General features: G+C 56.0%; 1 protein-coding gene across 3 annotated transcripts in view; it reads right to left on the reverse strand.

Moving 5' to 3' along the window:
• TERT (telomerase reverse transcriptase) overlaps positions 1 to 17,648 on the reverse strand; it is a 50,156-nt gene that overhangs the window by 12,029 nt on the left and 20,479 nt on the right. For all 3 annotated transcript variants that reach the window (XR_010157111.1, XR_001717411.4, XM_016952902.4), the window contains exons 7-12: positions 12,442 to 12,537; positions 11,377 to 11,462; positions 8,778 to 8,891; positions 6,718 to 6,789; positions 4,653 to 4,841; positions 568 to 694 (exon numbers count right to left, since the gene is read on the reverse strand). Coding sequence is in view for 1 of the 3 variants with exons in the window: in XM_016952902.4 (XP_016808391.2) it covers positions 568 to 694; positions 4,653 to 4,841; positions 6,718 to 6,789; positions 8,778 to 8,891; positions 11,377 to 11,462; positions 12,442 to 12,537 (684 nt within the window). In the remaining 2 variants the exon portion in view is untranslated. The remainder of the gene's footprint in view (positions 1 to 567; positions 695 to 4,652; positions 4,842 to 6,717; positions 6,790 to 8,777; positions 8,892 to 11,376; positions 11,463 to 12,441; positions 12,538 to 17,648) is intronic.

A 17,648-nucleotide genomic window follows, 5' to 3' on the forward strand; every position in this document is an offset into this window, starting at 1 on the left:
CAGGAGAGGGAGTGGATGCAGATGCCCACAGGAGAGGGGGTGTGGACACCCACAGGAGAGGGGGAGTGGACACGGACGCCCACAGGAGAGGGAGTGGACGCGGATGCCCAGATGGGACAATGCCCTCAGGGCTGCAGCTTCAAAGCCTCAGCCCACCAAGGCCTGGGACCCCGTCTCACCCTGTAACGAGGGGCACTGGTGCTGAGGACCTAGCGGGGCGAACACGAGGAGCCCTCAATACATGTGCACACATGCTACTCACACTGCACACCCACACGCATGCACCTCACGTGAATGCCAACACGACTGTGCACAAACACACATGCATGTCAGGTATGCATTCGCATGTGCACATTCACACTTGTGCCCTTGCACACCTGTGCACACACTGCCATGCCTTCATGTACACACATGCACACATGTATGTGCTCACGTGTATATGCGTACATGTGCACTCTTATGTGCAGCCAGTCACCGTCAGCCTTGCAGGCACGCGCGCACACACACACATACTTGCACACACGCCTCCTGAACTTTGAACTCTGTGCTGACCATCAGCCTGCTCACCTGCAAATCCAGAAACAGGCTGTGACACTTCAGCCGCAAGACCCCAAAGAGTTTGCGACGCATGTTCCTCCCAGCCTTGAAGCCGCGGTTGAAGGTGAGACTGGCTCTGATGGAGGTCCGGGCATAGCTGAGACACAAGGGGGGAATGTCAGATACAGGTGCCTGCCCCACACCCAGCCCCCTCCTGCAAAGCTTGCTCCAAAGAGCCTCCTGCCTTCCTCCCACTTCCTTGCCCTGCCTGGGGCACGCGCTGCAGCCCGAGGGGGCTGGGTGCTCACTCCATGGACTCAAAATGCTACACGCCATCCAGACTCTGCATGACCAAACTCCACCAGGACCTGGCTAGTGATGTTGAGTGTATCCAAACCTCGCACGGCCGTGTGTGTGCACTCATCATCTGCCCTGATGAGATCTGCACATAACTCAGCCGAAAACACATAATAAACCGTGGAGCCCTGGCTCCCAGGCGTCCCTCGAGTGAACACAGGTGTGACTCAGGTTTTTTGTGGGAGAACACTGAGTTGGGCGTGGGGAATCTCACTGTGTTTGAATCTCAGGGATGGAAGAGCCAGGTGGCACCAGCTAAACAGGGCTCCAATGAGTGCACGTGGCACACATGGTGTCTCCAGAGGGGCAGGATGGAGGCATCCCACCGATGTCCTCCAGGGCCTCACCACCACTCACTGCCCATGTACATCCATGTCCAAAGATGAACACACATGACATCCACGGCAGGCTCCTGGGGTGTGTTCTTTTACATCCAGCTTTGAACACTGCTACATTGAAATAAACGTTTTGTGCCATTAAACATTCTTCAAAAATTCTTTGAAAAATGTTTAATGGCAGAATAAGTTTTGTGATGCATAATATCTGCTTAGCCCTGTATTTGGGCAGGTTCGTGACTTGCTGTGGCAAGTCCCCCTGCCTGGAACACTGGAAATGGTAAATAAGACCCGTGATAATGTCTGGTCACTTCAGAAGTGGAATTACTGGGAAGACACAGGACATTGCGAGGACTTCCATGCAAACAAGCTGCTTTCCAGAAAAGTCTTTCCAGCTTGCCTCAACCTGATGCTGGCTCTTGGCAAGCCCAGAAAAGGAGCCAGCATGAGGGATGGGGACAGGTCTCGCTGTCAGTTTCACATGCGTTTCTTTGAGGGACGGGTCTCGCTGTCAGTTTCACATGCATTTCTTTGACACTGCTGGTAGAACCTTCCCAAGTGTGCATCAGACGTCCATTTCTTCTTTCACAGCCATCCCCAACACGACCTTGGGCTCCGGCTCGCCCTGAGCCTATGGGTCTGACTTGTGTGGGGTCCTCGGGCAGAGCAAGGGCCCCAGAGCAGGAGGCCAGGCTGCAATCATGCATGCCCCTTGCCAGCTGGGTGACCAAGGGCGGCTGCTCCCCTGGAGCCTTTCCTCCTCTACCTCTCAGGTGGTTAGGAGAACAAAGTGAGAGGATGAATGTGCAGGACCTCACAGGGTGCCTTAAATAAATCATGTGCACAAACGCTCCAGGGAATGGCCATTTTCACTGTGGCTCAGGCAAGCTGAGTTTCTCTGCAGTGAAAGCAATGCCCGTTGCCTCACTGGTTTCATCCACCTCCCTGTGTGTCCTTCCCCAACACCAAACCAGGGAATGTTCACCTCCCTTCCCTTTGAGTCTTTTGTTTTATTTCTGTTGCTGGTGTTGTTTGCATGTATCTCCTCTTCTACCTAGAATCTGCTCTGGTATATGCTGTAAAGACACAACTTATTTGCTTCCAGTCAGTTTTCTCAGAAAAAAAAATTACACACACACTCTCTTTTCCATCAGCTGTGCCACACACCACATTAACACACGTTTCTGAGAGATAGGGCTTCCGTTTTGTTCTATTGTTCTGTCCATCAGTTCTGACCACATTCTGCCATCTGAGCTGTGGTTTGGGAGACTAAAATCTGGACAAGAAAATTTCCATCTTACCACTCTTCCTTTTTCACTTTTCTTAATCATTTTGCCTGTTTTCTTCTCCCAGATGCCCTTCAAGCCTCTGCTGTATACTTCAGACACAGAGGATGTGAGTTTACCCTGAGTATGGCAAACCACTGCCTCCACTGCTGAGCTTTTAGAGCCACCTCTGCAAGCACGCACTCTGACCAAGTGGCCTTTGGGTGCACAGAATATTCTGGCATTGAACCCACATCTGATGACCTGATGCCCACCCATCCTGCACTAGCCTCTGTGGCTTTGCAATGTGTTTAGAGAGAACCCATTTTCCTGATTTGTTTGTCTGTCCTTTGTCCTTCAATAACATTCACTGATGCTGTGCCAGAGGCTGGAACCAGGGGTGCCTGTCCTAAAAAATACATTTCATGGGGAGCAAAATAAGCAGTGGACAGTTCACAGCTGACTGGTATGGCCAGCGCTGCAGAGGTGCCTGGGAGAGGCGAAGAGGTGCTGGGAGCCCAGGAAATCTGGAAATCATGCAGACAAGGCCAGTGGAGGCCAGGACCAGGTAAGGCTGTGAGAGGGAAGCAGGGACTGTGGGAAGCACAGGGGACCGGCATCCTTGTGGGGAGGGAACTGCAACAGGGACATGCTGGGCACCATGCACAAGGGCGTCTGCACCTGCCACTCCCCCATCATGAGGGCGTCTGCACCTGCTGCTCCCCCATCACGAGGGTGTCCACACCTGCTGCTCCCCCATGAAGCAAACCCCAGGGAGCATTCTGGAAAGAGGCAAAGTCCAGATCTGGACTGTTCAACTCAGAACGACAGGACCCCAGTTTAAACCTCTGGTTTAACAACCATCCACCACTTATTTCTCTTCCCATGAAGGTGTGCCTTTCAGAGGAAGGCACCCCCAGTTCTGGCCTCTAGCACAGCACCAGTCAATAGTATTGAAGGACAGAATAAACAAACACCTGTCCACTATGGTTTTGGAATGCTGATACTTTTTTTTTTTTTTAAGATGAAGTCTCACTCTGTTGCCCAGGCTGGAGTGCAGTGGTGTGATCTCGGCTCACTGCAACCTCTGCCTCCTGGGTTCAAATGATTCTCCTGCCTCAGCCTCCTGCATAGCTGGGACTACAGGCATGTGCCACCAGGCCAGGCTAATTTTTGTATTTTTAAAGTAGAAATGGAATTTCACTATGTTGGTTAGATTGGCCTCAAACTCCTGGCCTCAAGTGATCCACCCACCTCGGCCTCCTAAAGTGCTGGGATTATAGGTGTGAGCCACCTCGCCCTGCCTGGAATGTTGATACTTTTCATTCATAAAAGAAACAGCACAGATTTCTGCATCTGTGTCCATCTTCAATTCATTTGTGTCTGAGCCTGAGATGGGGCCTTGAGCTCTTGGGCTCAGGGGAAACAAGACCCCAGAATTTTGTAGAGACCCCCCAACACCATGGCCCTGTCCCCTGATGGGTCACATGTGATCATGAACTCATGGCATCCTGTAGACTGTGGACGAGCCTTGGAGTGTGGGGCTCACAGTGGAGAGACTCACGCCCAAAAGGGCCCTGAAGTCTCTGGGTTCGGAGAGACTCATGCCCAGCAGGGCCCCAGGGTCTCAGGTTCGGAGGGACTCATGCCCAGCAGGGCCCCTGTGTTTCAGGTTTGGAGAGACTCACACCCAGCAGGGCCCGGGCGTCTTGGGTTTCGGATCCAGACTGCTTTCTGAAGACACCTCAGTGCACCCGGGTCTGGTGCACAATTTCCTTTTACCAAAATAGCACAGAAAACTGCTCCCCTTGTGAGCACCCTCACTCCCACAGAAAGATGCATTTCTGCTCAGCCCCAGAGGGGACGAGGGGCACCCTCCAGACTGCTTTCTGAAGACACCTCAGTGCACCCGGGTCTGGTGCACAATTTCCTTTTACCAAAATAGCACAGAAAACTGCTCCCCTTGTGAGCACCCTCACTCCCACAGAAAGATGCATTTCTGCTCAGCCCCAGATGGGACAAGGGGCACCCTGTGGCCTCTGACCCTTTGGGATTGGCAGTCGCCTGCCCCACACGGAAGCAGGGGTGGACACGATGGCCCTGCAGCAGCACCTGCCCCGGCCGGGCACAGGCTCCACTTCCGGCCAGGTGCGCTCACCTGGAGTAGTCGCTCTGCACCTCCAGGGTCCGGGTGTCCAGCAGCAGCCCGCACCAGGGGAATAGGCCGTGGGCCGGCAGCTGAACAAAAGCCGTGCCACCCAGGGCCTCATCTTCTACAGGGAAGTTCACTACTGTCTTCCGCAAGTTCACCACGCAGCCATACTCAGGGACACCTCGGACCAGGGTCCTAAGGCAGAGGGGCAATGTCAGCCCCAGGATGCGGGGCCGTCACCCAGGAGGTGCCCTGACACCCTTGTTAAATGCTTTGGAAAACTCCAGAGAAGTGGTGATTTGGAGCAGGGTGCTGGGCCTGGCAGGAGCTCTGAGGAGCCTGGACCCAGCCCTGCTCCAGACTTCGGGGTGCTTGCCCTGTCTCCCAGGCAGGACAGGTAGGTGAGCATGCAAGAACCTGGCCTGGACCCGGGACAGCCAGGACTCAGATGGGAGGTGCAGCCCCAGTGGCCTCTGTGATGGTCCATCTCATGTGTCCCCATGGCAACACCACGATCCCGTTATAGACTCATCTGTGGTCTGGGGCAGACTAAAATCTGGACAAGAAATTGCCACCATCCCACCTTCTTTTAAGACGTTTCTCAACGACTTTGCCTGTTTTCTCCTAGATGCCCTGAAGGTATCTGCTGTGCTTTAGACAAAGGGGAGGGTTCTGAGTTCCTGCTCAGGCGTGGGACCCGGCTGGGCTGTGAGCTGGGCAACACCAGTCGTCAGCTTCACGTCAAGGAGGTTCCCTCGCCGAGTCATGAGCCTCGCTCACCCAGCTCAGGGAGCCCCCCTGTGCCCGGCAGCCTCTGCTCTGGCCTGGGCATCCCCTTCCCTTCCTGCGGCCTCTGCTGTGGCCCCGGGCGTCCCCCTGCCCTTCCTGTGGCCTGGCCCTGAGACCTTGGCCGGCTGCTCAGCTCCCCTGGTGCATTTCCAGCTCCCTGCAGCCACCCCTTCCTGTTACATGGCTGCCGACTCATCTGAGACAGAGTTCTGCCCCCGGTGGGACCCCAACATATACTCTGAGCCACCTCCCTGGCCAGCACCCTCAGGAACTTGCCACACAGAAGCAGCGTTCCCCGTCTGCTCTGTCCCCTCAGCAGCCTCAGGACTCCTGAGCCCTCAGTTGCTTGGGACCTGGGCTCCTCCTGAGTGAATCTTAGTGGATTTAAATGTGCGCAGCCTGCTGTGATTTAAATGTGCGCAGCCTGCTGTGCTCCGGGCTGTGGCACAAGGAACGCCGGGCATACCCCCAGCCCAGGGCGGCCCTGGAGGGTGGACCTGGAGGGTGGACTTGCAGGGCGGGTCCAAATGGGTTTTCACAAACACAGCCCAGCAAAGCACCTGAAACCACCCCTGGCGGCCACATTTTCTGAGGGTTCCCTTTACAGCTTTCAAGGTTTCTCGTCCCTCGTCAAATCGCACTTTAAAACAAGCCCACCGGATCTGTGGGGCGCCCTTGAGGGGACCACATTGGACAATCCCCTGTGCTGAGGCCAGGTCCCCTGTGCCTGATTTTAGTTTGAGCCACAAAAATCAACTCTGAAACCCACTCCTAGCCATCTCCGTGGTTCAAGACAGCAGCACTCAGCAAATCCAAATTCTCCCGCCGATCCCAAACAACCCCACGCGGGAACGTGACCGCAGCGAACGCTGTGGGCCAGCTCACTCAGCAGCTCCTGCTCTCCGCAGGCTCAGGTGCACCCTGGTGGGGAGGCTGCCGCCTCGGCCCCGCAGGCCCTGTGCACAGCTCCTGGGGGTCTCACTGGGGCCCCAGGAGCCGCCACACTTGACTTTCCAAAGAGCAGCAGGAGCCAGGTCACCGCCTGCACTCACCACGTGTGTAACCTGGGTGCGTCTCTGCAGGACCAGGGCCTGCACGGTACCCACTCCCTCCCGAAGGTGCCCCTGCGCCCCCAGGCCTGGGTGCACGGCCAAGCGCCTCTGCTCTTGCAGATCCAGCACCGACAGAGAGAGAGGACTCGGCAGAGACAACGCTGCGGTGCCAGGGGCAGGACACGGGGGGCTCAACTGCAAAGCCCCCAGACACACGGCACGGGCCTCACCTGAGGAAGGCTTTCGCGTGGGTGAGGTGAGGTGTCACCAACAAGAAATCATCCACCAAACGCAGGAGCAGCCTAAAATAAGGGAAAATACACAGCAAGGTTAACTTTACACTTTTTACGTAGTATCTGTCTACGAGGGACTGAATGTCAAACCATTTACACAGCCATAAATAAAGTAACATTCTCCAAAGCAGTTAAATCAAAAACTTAAATTTCTTTCCAACAGACGTGCTCTCTACAGTTAACTGCTACAGCAATTCCTCATTCATTGTAAGTACTTAGTGTTTAGCAACGGCTTGTGCAATTCTGTGCCAGCTGAAGACGAACGAAGGCCATCAGGCGCGGCCCCAGTTCTCAGACTCTTAGGGAAAAATAACTGAAGACGGTAAGAATGCTGGGGCTGGGAACCTCGCCCCCTCTGAGCCATGTGGTGCCCTTTACCAGCATGGCAGCTGTGGTCCTCAGCATGATCCGAGACCCAGATCCTATCCACAGGAAGCTGGGCATGGTGCACTGTGTGACCCTCAGGCCCAAGCCCAGCGCCCCATGACCACGGGCCAGGGGTATCCTGTCCCAGAGGGCTGACCAGTGTGCCGCCAGCTCGAGGACACTTTCCTCCAAGTCCCAGAGCAAGTTGTGTGTACAAGAAATTTTTGTTTCTGTTACATAAACTTATTTCAATCTAGAACTTGAACCTTAATGAAGAAGCACCTTGATCCACTGTACATGCTATAATTGGAGCTAGCGTTTCAAAAGATGCACAGGAAAAACCCGGAGACTTCGAGAGAAATGGCCGTGAGGCCTGCAGGCTTCCTGACGCATCCTTCACTAACTGTCTGCTTGTTCAGTGATACTATTTTCATAAAAAAGTAACTGCTGTCCACATCCTCTCCAGCACCAGAACACTTTTACACTGTTGGTGGGAGTGTAAACTAGTTCAACCATTGTGGAAGATAGTGTGGCGATTCCTCAAGGATCTAGAACTAGAAATACCATTTGACCCAGCCATCCCATGACTGGGTATATACCCAAAGGATTATAAATCATGCTGCTATAAAGATACATGCACATGTATGTTTATTGTGGCACTATTCACAATAGCAAAGACTTGCAACCAACCCAAATGTCCATCAATGATAGACTGGATTAAGAAAATGTGGCACATATACACCATGGAATACCATGCAGCCGTAAAAAAGGATGAGTTCATGTCCTTTGTAGGGACATGGACGAAGCTGGAAACCATCACTCTGAGCAAACTATTGCAAGGAAAGAAAACCAAACACCACATGTTCTCACTCATAGGTGGGAACTGAACAATGAGAACACTTGGACACAGGGTGGGGAACATCACACACCGGGGCCTGTCATGGGATGGGGGCAGTGGGGAAGGATAGCATTAGGAGAAATACCTAATGTAAATGATGAGTTAATGGGTGCAGCAAACCAACATGGCACATGTATACATATGTAACAAACCTGCACGTTGTGCACATGTACCCTAGAACTTAAAGTATAAAAAAAAAAAAAAAAAGTAACTGCTGTCAATAAAAGCCAGTTGAGTTGAACCACATTAGGTTGGCACGATATTTAGGTGTGTGCGTCCTTGGGTGTAGACCCCACGCAAGTGGGATGGGCAATGGGCTGAAGAGGCGCCCAGTCCAGGCCACCTGTCGAGGGCCTGCTGGGAGATGCGGGGCCTCAGGCTGCACCAGCCCCGTCTCCCCAAGGACCCTAACGGAACCTGGGTGACGTGATAGAAGCTGGTGTGCTTCCTCAGTGTTGAATTCACATGCTCATCATGCAGGGCAGCGGCCCTCCTGCCTGCTGAGCCCTGAGGCCTCTGGACATGGCCGCTGGACAGAGCCTGCATGGAGCCCACAGTCCTTGGGCTGTGCAACCCCTCCTGTGCGGCTTCATACCAAGGAGGGGCTGCAACCTTGTCTGGTTCCTCAAGACAGAGCAGTCATGGTATCCAGAGCACCAGGAATATTAACACTGAACGCATCAAAAGCAAATCAACCCCCACCCAAGCCCCCCTGGGGAAGAGGAGGCCTCACCCGTCCCGCCGAATCCCCGCAAACAGCTTGTTCTCCATGTCGCCGTAGCACAGGCTGCAGAGCAGCGTGGACAGGATGGAGCCCTGCGGGATCCCCTGGCACTGGACGTAGGACCTGGGGCGGGAAGACACAGGTGAGAGACGGGCAGGGCATGTGCTGGACATGTGTACACTCAAACAGAGCCACACACAGACACAGACCCTCATACACACCAACGACATGTCTACCATTCAGCCGGCAAACACCTCAGAAACATACCAGATGAGACCTCTGAGCAAACAATCCCTGCTCCCCACTCTCACCATGCACTGGGGCGGCTTAAACAGATCCAGCCACAGGTGTGACCACATCCTTGCTCTGAATCATCAAGGCTTTCTTTCATTAAGGTTTCTTAAATCTTAGAGTTTATTCACAGAACCAGACACTTGACCCGGAATGAATGCTTAACCGGACTCCTTTTTTTTTTTTCAAGGAATTTATCCACGGTGAAAGACTCACGACCCTACATGTAGCCGCTGCGCGCCAACGGATACAACCTTGCCGCTAGTTTCAGCACGACCAACGAGACGCAGAAACTCTCCAAACAAGGATGCCAAGGGTGCGTTTTCAGACAAACAGTGAGAGCAGAATAGCCCCGTGGAACCTAAAGGTGCACACAGAAGGCATGGCTGCCACGCGACCCTCAGCCATCCCCAGAGCCCACAGGACGCCACTCCTGTTGCTAAGAGACACTTGCAGCCTACTGCAAAAACAAGACCTGTTATTTTCAGGAAGCGCTGTAGGTGGTCACCTTAAAAAGAGGCTTTCCGGCTGGGCGTGATGGCTCACACCTGTAATCCCAGCACTTTGGGAGGCCGAGGTGGGTGGATCACCTGAGGTCAGGAGTTCGAGACCAGCCTGGCCAACATGGCAAAAACCCCTCTCTACTAAAAATACAAAAATTAGCCAGGCGCAGGGGGTGGATGCCTGTAATCTCAGCTGCTCGGGAGGCTGAGGCAGGAGAAATGCTGGAACCCGGGAGGCGGAGGTTGCAGTGAGTTGACATCGCGCCACTGCACTCAAGCCCGGGCAGACAACAGTGACATTCCGTCTCAAAAAAAAAAAAAAGAAAGAAAAGAAAAGAGGCTTTCCTTGCTGGTGCAGATATCACAGTGACGGGCAAGAGGACTGCGCTTTTTGCACAGAAGCACACGCACCAACTCTAGGAGTCCGGCCAGCCCAGCGGGTCAACGCAAGCAGATACGCCCCTGTGAGCACATGGGATGGGAAACTCTCTCTGTTCTTAGTTTTTGGGGCAACAGGTTTTGAAGACGTTTTTATTCAGAGGCCAAACTGGACCACGATGGGGACTAGAGCTTCGGGCCTGTCCGTGTCCTAGGGACAGGACAGACACAGTCACCTCCTGTCTGTCAGGGCATGAGGACGCAGTCATCACCTCACATTCCCCAAAGCCCTGCCACACGTGGACGGCACGTGACTTGATCCATCTTAATAAAATTCACGGCCACGAAGGAGGCCCGTGGTGGCTTCTCTGGGGAGGTGACTTTGTCAGCGAATTCTGTGGGCCTGGGGGCCGCTTACACACATGTGCACACGTGTCCCTCGGCCAAAATTCACTCTGCTGCCATGTGCAATTTGTGTTTTTCCAGAACGTGTGTACTACTTAATATTTCTAATTATACTTTAATAAATATTATAATTGCTGATACCATTAGTGATTACTTATAATGCAATAATTAATAGTTATATTTTTAAATAAAAGCTTCCGAAGCTGTGCACAGTCCTTTATCCGCTGGAGACGATCCCAGAGAGAGGCCTCCACGTTCCACCTGACTGCGGATGACCTTGCTGATGACCTTGAGTGTGCACGAATTTCCTCCGTGCTACCACTCTCCCCGGGCACACGCAGGGTCGCAGGCAGATGCCTGCCGGGAGGTGTGTGGTTTTACTTAAAATCCAGAGGACATGATGTGGCACCAGGCACCGTGGCTCTACCACCGTGAGTGTGGCTCACCCAGTGGCTGTGTGACGGCAGCTCTCCCAGGCCGCCTGCCCCATGGCCACCACAGGCCCCCCGAGAGGAGCAAACTACACGGTCAACCCCGCACTTTCCAGATGGGAAATCTAGTCACAGAGAGAAGAGCCCGCGCCCTCGCGGGGGTCACAGGACAGGGACAGGAATGAGAATCGGATAAAATCCTCTTGTATCGGGAGAGAGAGACAAGCGTGTGAGAGCCGGGTGTCCAGCGTCAGTAGTAACTTGGAGCTGACAAGCTGCAGGCTCAAACGCTCGGCCGCACACCTGACCCAGACACACCCCCCGCCCCTCGTCCTCCACACAGGAGCGAGTCCACACCCCGCTTGCCATTTCCAGGCCTCGTGTGGCACCTGCTCCGCTCCGGCTGCCGCAAGCCGAGCCATGTTTCCGGGGCCTCGGGAGCCTGCAGCCCAGGAGCCGGAGGGGGCGGGGGCCAGAGAAGGAGACTCTGGTGGCCCCGGGCAGAAGGGCAGTGGGGAAGGGGCAGGAGAGAGGTGAGCAGAAGCCCTGCCAGCCCGCCCAGCCACCCGCAGGGCAATGGCACCTGGCCACCTGACTCACTTGCCCCTGATGCGCACGGCGTGGCGGCACACGAAGCGTAGGAAGACGTCGAAGAGGCCACTGCTGGCCTCATTCAGGGAGGAGCTCTGCGAAAGCAGACGGGAGACACGTGGGAGTGAGCCGGTGGGTGCTGAGACAGGCAGGACCACGTGGCCGAGACCCTCCGTCCCTTCTGGGGTCAGTGTTTGTGATGAAGTGTGGGGCTGGGCTGGAATGCAGGGCCATCATGGGCTGGCCGGGCCGAGTCTCTGCAGACACACATGGGCTTAAGCAGAGTGTGTGACACAGAATGTCTCCTCTGGGCCACCTGTGTGTCCAGCTGGGCTCACACCCACACAGCCCACCGTGGCCCGGATGGCATATGTGATCCAGGAGTTGCTGCCCAGCTGCCGGGCACAGGGTCTGGGTCCCAGCAGCCCAGGCCACCCCCACCCCCACCCTGGGAGCCAAGGAAATTCGCCCAGAGGTCTCTGAGCCTCACGCGGTGGACACGACTGTCCCCTAGAGCCGAGCAAGTGCTAACAGGCATCTGCAAAGAGCCACAGGGCCACGTGGACAGACCGCATCTGCAAAGAGCCACAGGGCCACATGGACAGACCCAGCACTGAGGGGCCCGCTCAGCGGGGCGTGGCTCAAACACAGCCCGTCCTCCTAAGAAGGGGGACACATTTCCTTTGGCCTCAGACCCAGCACTGAGGGGCCAGCTGGGCGGGACGTGGCTCAAACATGGCCTGCCCTCCTAAAGGAGGGGGACACCTTTCCTTTGGCCTCAAGATCAAAACTGGCAGAGAAGACATTTAGCAAATCATGAACAAAGGCACTGCGGACTGGAGAGAGGCCGCGCAGTCAAACGTGAGCAGGTGCCTGAATGCAGCAGCTGTCACAGCCTGGCATGGCCCAGCTCAGATTTCGCCAAGGCACACAGCTCATCATGCCCCCACCACAGCTCATTCCCCCCACCGCCCCCCAGGGCCAACAGTCTGTCCGGTCATGAGCCCGGTGATTGCCCAGGGGAGGACCCACTGCTGGGAGTCCGTGCCCAACCCTGCAGGGCAGTGCCCAGACCTGCTCGATGATGACGGCATCCCTCAGTGGGCTGGTCTCCTGCAGGTGAGCCACGAACTGTCGCATGTACGGCTGGAGGTCTGTCAAGGTAGAGACCTGCCGGCAGAGGAGAGGGCATGAGCCACAAATGTGGCCCGCCCCGGCCAGAGCTGGGCACTTGTTTCTTCCGATCAGGACGTGTGGACCTGCGGCCAAGCCCGATGGCGGGATGAAGCCCAGAGAGCGCCTGGGGAGCTTCTGTTTGGGAAACGGGGGCCGGGGGGCCGGGGACGCAAAGTAGCTACAGACACACCTGGGACTCCACCTGCAGCTACCACACATCAGACCCCTGTGACCGATCACCATCCACAGTCACCACACATCAGACCCCACGACCGCCATCCACAGTCACCACATCAGACCCCCATGACCGCCATCCACAGTCACCACACACCAGACCCCTGTGACCGATCACCATCCACAGTCACCACACATCAGACCCCACGACCGCCATCCACAGTCACCACACATCAGACCCCACGACCGCCATCCACAGTCACCACACATCAGACCCCCATGACCGCCATCCACAGTCACCACACACCAGACCCCTGTGACCGATCACCATCCACAGTCACCACACATCAGACCCCCACGACCAACCGCCATCCACAGTCACCACACATCAGACCCCCATGACTGCCATCCACAGTCACCACACATCAGACCCCACGACCGCCATCCACACTCACCACATCAGACCCCCGTGACCGACTGCCATCCACAGTCACCACACATCAGACCCCACGACCGCCATCCACACTCACCACATCAGACCCCCGTGACCGACTGCCATCCACAGTCACCACACATCAGACCCCCGTGACCGACTGCCATCCACAGTCACCACACATCAGACCCCCGTGACCGACTGCCATCCACAGTCACCACACATCAGACCCCACGACCGCCATCCACACTCACCACATCAGACCCCCGTGACCGACTGCCATCCACAGTCACCACACATCAGACCCCCATGACCGACCGCCATCCACAGTCACCACACATCAGACCCCACGACCGCCATCCACAGTCACATCAGACCCCCACAACCGCCATCCAGTCACCACACATCAGACCCCACGACCGCCATCCACAGTCACCACACATCAGACCCCTGTGACCAACCGCCATCCACAGTCACCACACATCAGACCCCCGTGACCGACTGCCATCCACAGTCACCACACATCAGACCCCCATGACTGCCATCCACAGTCACCACACACCAGACCCCTGTGACCGATCACCATCCACAGTCACCACACATCAGACCCCCACGACCAACCGCCATCCACAGTCACCACACATCAGACCCCCATGACCGCCATCCACAGTCACCACACACCAGACCCCTGTGACCGATCACCATCCACAGTCACCACACATCAGACCCCCACGACCAACCGCCATCCACAGTCACCACACATCAGACCCCCATGACTGCCATCCACAGTCACCACACATCAGACCCCACGACCGCCATCCACACTCACCACATCAGACCCCCGTGACCGACTGCCATCCACAGTCACCACACATCAGACCCCCGTGACCGACTGCCATCCACAGTCACCACACATCAGACCCCCGTGACCGACTGCCATCCACAGTCACCACACATCAGACCCCCGTGACCGACTGCCATCCACAGTCACCACACATCAGACCCCACGACCGCCATCCACACTCACCACATCAGACTCCCGTGACCGACTGCCATCCACAGTCACCACACATCAGACCCCCGTGACCGACTGCCATCCACAGTCACCACACATCAGACCCCCGTGACCGACTGCCATCCACAGTCACCACACATCAGACCCCCGTGACCGACTGCCATCCACAGTCACCACACATCAGACCCCCGTGACCGACTGCCATCCACAGTCACCACACATCAGACCCCACGACCGCCATCCACACTCACCACATCAGACCCCCGTGACCGACTGCCATCCACAGTCACCACACATCAGACCCCCGTGACCGACTGCCATCCACAGTCACCACACATCAGACCCCCATGACCGACCGCCATCCACAGTCACCACACATCAGACCCCACGACCGCCATCCACAGTCACATCAGACCCCCACAACCGCCATCCAGTCACCACACATCAGACCCCACGACCGCCATCCACAGTCACCACACATCAGACCCCTGTGACCAACCGCCATCCACAGTCACCACACATCAGACCCCCGTGACCGACTGCCATCCACAGTCACCACACATCAGACCCCCGTGACCGACCGCCATCCACAGTCACCACACATCAGACCCCCATGACCGACCGCCATCCAGTCACCACACATCAGACCCCACGACCGCCATCCACAGTCACCACACATCAGACCCGTGACCGATCACCATCCACAGTCACCACACATCAGACCCCCGTGACCAACCGCCATCCACAGTCACCACACATCAGACCCCCATGACAGATCACCATCCACAGTCACCACACATCAGACCCCTGTGACCGACTGCCATCCACAGTCACCACACATCAGACCCCCACGACCGCCATCCACAGTCACCACACATCAGACCCCCGTGACCAACCGCCATCCACAGTCACCACACATCAGACCCCCATGACCGATCACCATCCACAGTCACCACACACCAGACCCCCACGACTGACCGCCATCCACAGTCACCACACATCAGACCCCCACAACCGACCGCCATCCACAGTCACCACACATCAGACCCCCACAACCGCCATCCACAGTCACCACACATCAGACCCCCGTGACCGACCGCCATCCACAGTCACCACACATCAGACCCCCGTGACCGACCGCCATCCACAGTCACCACACATCAGACCCCCGTGACCGACCGCCATCCACAGTCACCACACATCAGACCCCCACAACCGACCGCCATCCACAGTCACCACACATCAGACCCCCACAACCGCCATCCACAGTCACCACACATCAGACCCCCATGACCGATCACCATCCACAGTCACCACACATCAGACCCCCATGACCGACTGCCATCCAGTCACCACACATCAGACCCCCACGACCGACTGCCATCCACAGTCACCACATCAGACCCCCATGACCGACTGCCATCCACAGTCACGTGGCACAAGTGGCACTCGAGCTCCCGGGCCTCTCCAGCCCAGTGCTGGAGGGATTGCAGGGATGCAGGTGCAGCCACAGCACAGGCAGGAGAAGAGTCTGAAGACGCGGGAGAGAGACCGGCAGCCCCACCTCCTATTCTGCAGACTCCCCCAGGACGCTTGTCATTTACTACGGTACCCGCTAAGCCCCTGCGTCCCCAAGACAGGATGTGAGCAGGCACATGACACACGCTAACACGGACACAGGAGGCCTCGAGCTTGTGAGGCATCAAAAGAGGCGCACGGTGACTCTGTGCTTCAGCATGTTCCCCAGCCCCCAGGAGCTGGCGGCAGGGCCGTGGGCTAAAACCACATCGAGTACGATTCAACCCTGAGAACCAACCTGGAAGGCAGTAACAGGAAGGTACATGGGGCCTGCACCCTTCCCAACCCAGGAGCAGGCAACACGCCCACAAATAGCCCATGGGTCTGAGGTCGGCGGAAAGCATCACAGAAATCCGTAATTATTCTGGACTCAACACAGAAAAGCCAATATATCAACACTGACGAGAGGCTGCTGAAGCAGGTCTTTAGCACAGGGTCCCCAGCCATTGTGGTACCAGGGACTGGTTTCGTGGAAGACGATTTTTCCACAGGACAGCAGTGGGGAAGGGGATGGTTTTGGGAGGAAACGGTTCCACCTCAGATCATCAGGCATTAGATTCCCATAAGGAGCACAGAATCTAGACCCCTCTCACGCACAGTTCTCAGTAGGGTGTGTGCGCCTCTGAGCACCGCATGCCACTGCTGATCTGAGAGGGGGTGGGGCTCAGGCGGGAACGCGGGCTCACCACACCCCACCTAGCCTCCCGCTGTGCGCCTGGTTCCTAACAGGCCCCAGACCGGTGCCACTCCATAGCCAGGGGCCTCGGGATCCCTGCTTTAGAGGGAAAACGGCAACTTCAGATGCTTGTTTAGAAAAGAAAGTTCAAACATCCATAATCGAAACTTTTCCTTCAAGGAGCCAGAAAAAGAACAATAAACAAAGCCTAAAGGAAATGGAAGGAGGCCATCGATAAACAGCAGACACCAATTATGCAGGAAACAGCCGGGAAATCAGCAGACGTGAAACTCTTCTGTGAAGAGAGTCATGAAATGGAAAGACCCCTAGCGAGACCTGGAGAAGGAAAACGGAGGTTGTCAGCACCAAGGCTGCAGGCAGCTATCGCTGCAGATCTCACGGAAGCTGCAGGAAGCGAGTCTCAGCCGGGCGTGGCGGTTCACACCTGTCATCCCAGCACTTTGGGAGGCCGAGGTGGGAGGATCACCTGAGGTCAGGAGTTCGAGACCAGCCTGGCCAACATGGAGAAACCTCGTCTCTACTAAAATTACAAAAATTAGTCAGCATGGTGGTGGGCGCCTATAATTCCAGCTACTTGGGAGGCTGAGGCAAGAGAATTGCTTGAACTCAGGAAGCGCAGGTTGCAGTGAGCCAAGATCACGCCAAACCACTCCAGCCTGGGCAAAAAAGAGCGAGACTCTGTTATCCAAAAAAAAAAAAAAAGAAAGGAAGAAAAAAAGAAAGAAAGAAAGCCTCCAACTCGCAGGGGAATTCCAAGGACGGAGCGCAGCCAGGGCCACATCCAGGCCAATGAACACAAGGAGGCCTGGAAGCCCTGCCCGCCAGCCACACACCACAGCAGGCACCGCACGACCCCGGAGTGGAAGAAACAGAACGGGGAGCCCGGGGGAGGCCTCCACATCCCTGACTTACTATAAACCCGACCATAGTTCAAAGGAAGATGTGGTCTCCTCAATAAAGCTGTTGGAGCACCTGCAGACCCACTACAGCAAGAAAGCTCGCCTTGAACTCTGTGTTACCCCACGCATAAAAACCAATCCCACGGATCCCCACCTACCCCACACATGAAAACCAACTCCACAGATCCCCACCTACCCCACACATGAAAACCAATCCCACAGATCCCCACCTACCCCACACATGAAAACCAATCCCACAGATCCCCACCTACCCCACACATGAAAACCAATCCCACAGATCCCCACCTA

The sequence above is a fragment of the Pan troglodytes genome, chromosome 4, assembly GCF_028858775.2.
Source record: "Pan troglodytes isolate AG18354 chromosome 4, NHGRI_mPanTro3-v2.0_pri, whole genome shotgun sequence".
In the NCBI taxonomy this organism is placed as follows: Eukaryota; Metazoa; Chordata; class Mammalia; order Primates; family Hominidae; genus Pan; species Pan troglodytes.